The following is a 1,455-nucleotide window of genomic DNA, read 5'->3' as shown; positions in this document are numbered from 1 at the left end:
CTAGTCTAGTGACGATTAAACACAAACGCAGTTTCACAAACCTCTCGAGTCATTTACCAATTAGTGCAGCAACCTGCAAGTGCCTCTAGTATCACTGAAGGGTATCCACGACGCCTAGCTGATCAGAAACATCAGCATGGTTAGCATTCGATCCGCCACGGTTGCCTCTGCGTGTCTGCTGCTCGGTATCACCCTCAGTTCCACGGGAGCAGATGACTCATGGGGTGACATGGCACAGTATACCAGTGGCAACTCTGGTACTCAGGAAAAGCAGTCCACACACGCCCCTGTCACATGGGAGGCTAACAAGAAATCTGGCGACAACCAAAAATCTGAAGACGACCAAAAGTCCGACGACGACACCACTGACGCGCCTTCAACGAAAGCTTCGTCTAACAAAGACTCGGATGAAGACACTAGTGATGTCTCCGCACTTGAACAATCGAGCGAAAACTCTCGGACGGAAGCTCCGGCACCGTCATGGGAGTCCAACGGAAAGTCCGATGATAACACCGACGATGATGACAAATCTCGCACTTCACCATCTTCGGGGGCAGACGACAACTCATGGACTCAAGCTCCGACAAGTGGAAACTCGGACGATGACAACGATGATGGAAACAATGATAGCTCATCGGAGTCCACTGGTACTTCAAAGTCTAGTGGAGACTTGTGGAAGCAAGGCCCTGTAGACAGCAGCCAAATCACTGCTAATGGTGGAGGTGCCACGGGAGGCGGGAAGGTCCCCGATGGCACGTGGCCAACAAGCACCGGAATGGTTCAGTATTCCGAGGCACGTGTGATCAAGGCTGGTGAGGTGTTCGACGGCAAGATGCAGACGTTCGAGCGTTCCGACGTCTCGTGTGAGGGTCAAACCGAGAGTGGAGCCGACACCGCCGTGTTCAAGATGGAGCCCGGTGCCACACTCAAGAACGCCATCATCGGCAAGAACCAAATGGAGGGCGTCCACTGCGACAAGCACGACTGCACCATTGAGAATGTCTGGTGGGACGACGTGTGCGAGGACGCCCTCAGTATCAAGGGCGGAACCGCCTCCAGTGTGTCGACTGTCACCGGTGGCGGTGCTCGCTCGGCCGACGACAAGGTCATCCAGCACAACGGATACGGCACCGTCAAGATCGACGGCTTCTACGGCGAAGATATCAGCAAGCTCTACCGTTCGTGTGGCACTTGTGGCGACCGGCCTAAGAAGGTGTCGGTCTCCAATGTGTGCGTCGTGAACCCGGGCAATGCCATCGTGACGGTGAACAAGAACTGGAACGATGAGGCCTCGCTGAGCAACATTTGGGTCAAGTCCAGCAACGACAAGGTGAAGATCTGCCAGTGGTCTCAGGGTAATGCGGACGGCGAGCCGTCCATGTTGGGCGACGGTCCGTCCCCGCCACTGTGCCAGTACTCGGAAAGTGACGTGCACATCAACGGCGACGTCTCTCA

At 55.3% G+C, this 1,455-nt stretch overlaps 1 protein-coding gene across 1 annotated transcript in view; it reads left to right on the top strand.

The window, feature by feature from the left end:
- Positions 1-136: 136 nt before the first annotated feature.
- The window catches only part of PPTG_02947 (hypothetical protein), a gene marked incomplete at its 5' end in the record, with an annotated part of 2,921 nt that continues 1,602 nt past the window's right edge, over positions 137-1,455 (top strand). Inside the window, one exon of the mRNA XM_008894281.1 lies at positions 137-1,447. Coding sequence (XP_008892529.1) covers positions 137-1,447 — 1,311 coding nt within the window. The remainder of the gene's footprint in view (positions 1,448-1,455) is intronic.

The sequence above is a fragment of the Phytophthora parasitica genome (assembly GCF_000247585.1).
Source record: "Phytophthora parasitica INRA-310 unplaced genomic scaffold supercont2.2, whole genome shotgun sequence".
Taxonomy (NCBI): Eukaryota; Oomycota; class Peronosporomycetes; order Peronosporales; family Peronosporaceae; genus Phytophthora; species Phytophthora nicotianae.
This window is presented reverse-complemented; position numbering and strand designations above follow the sequence as displayed.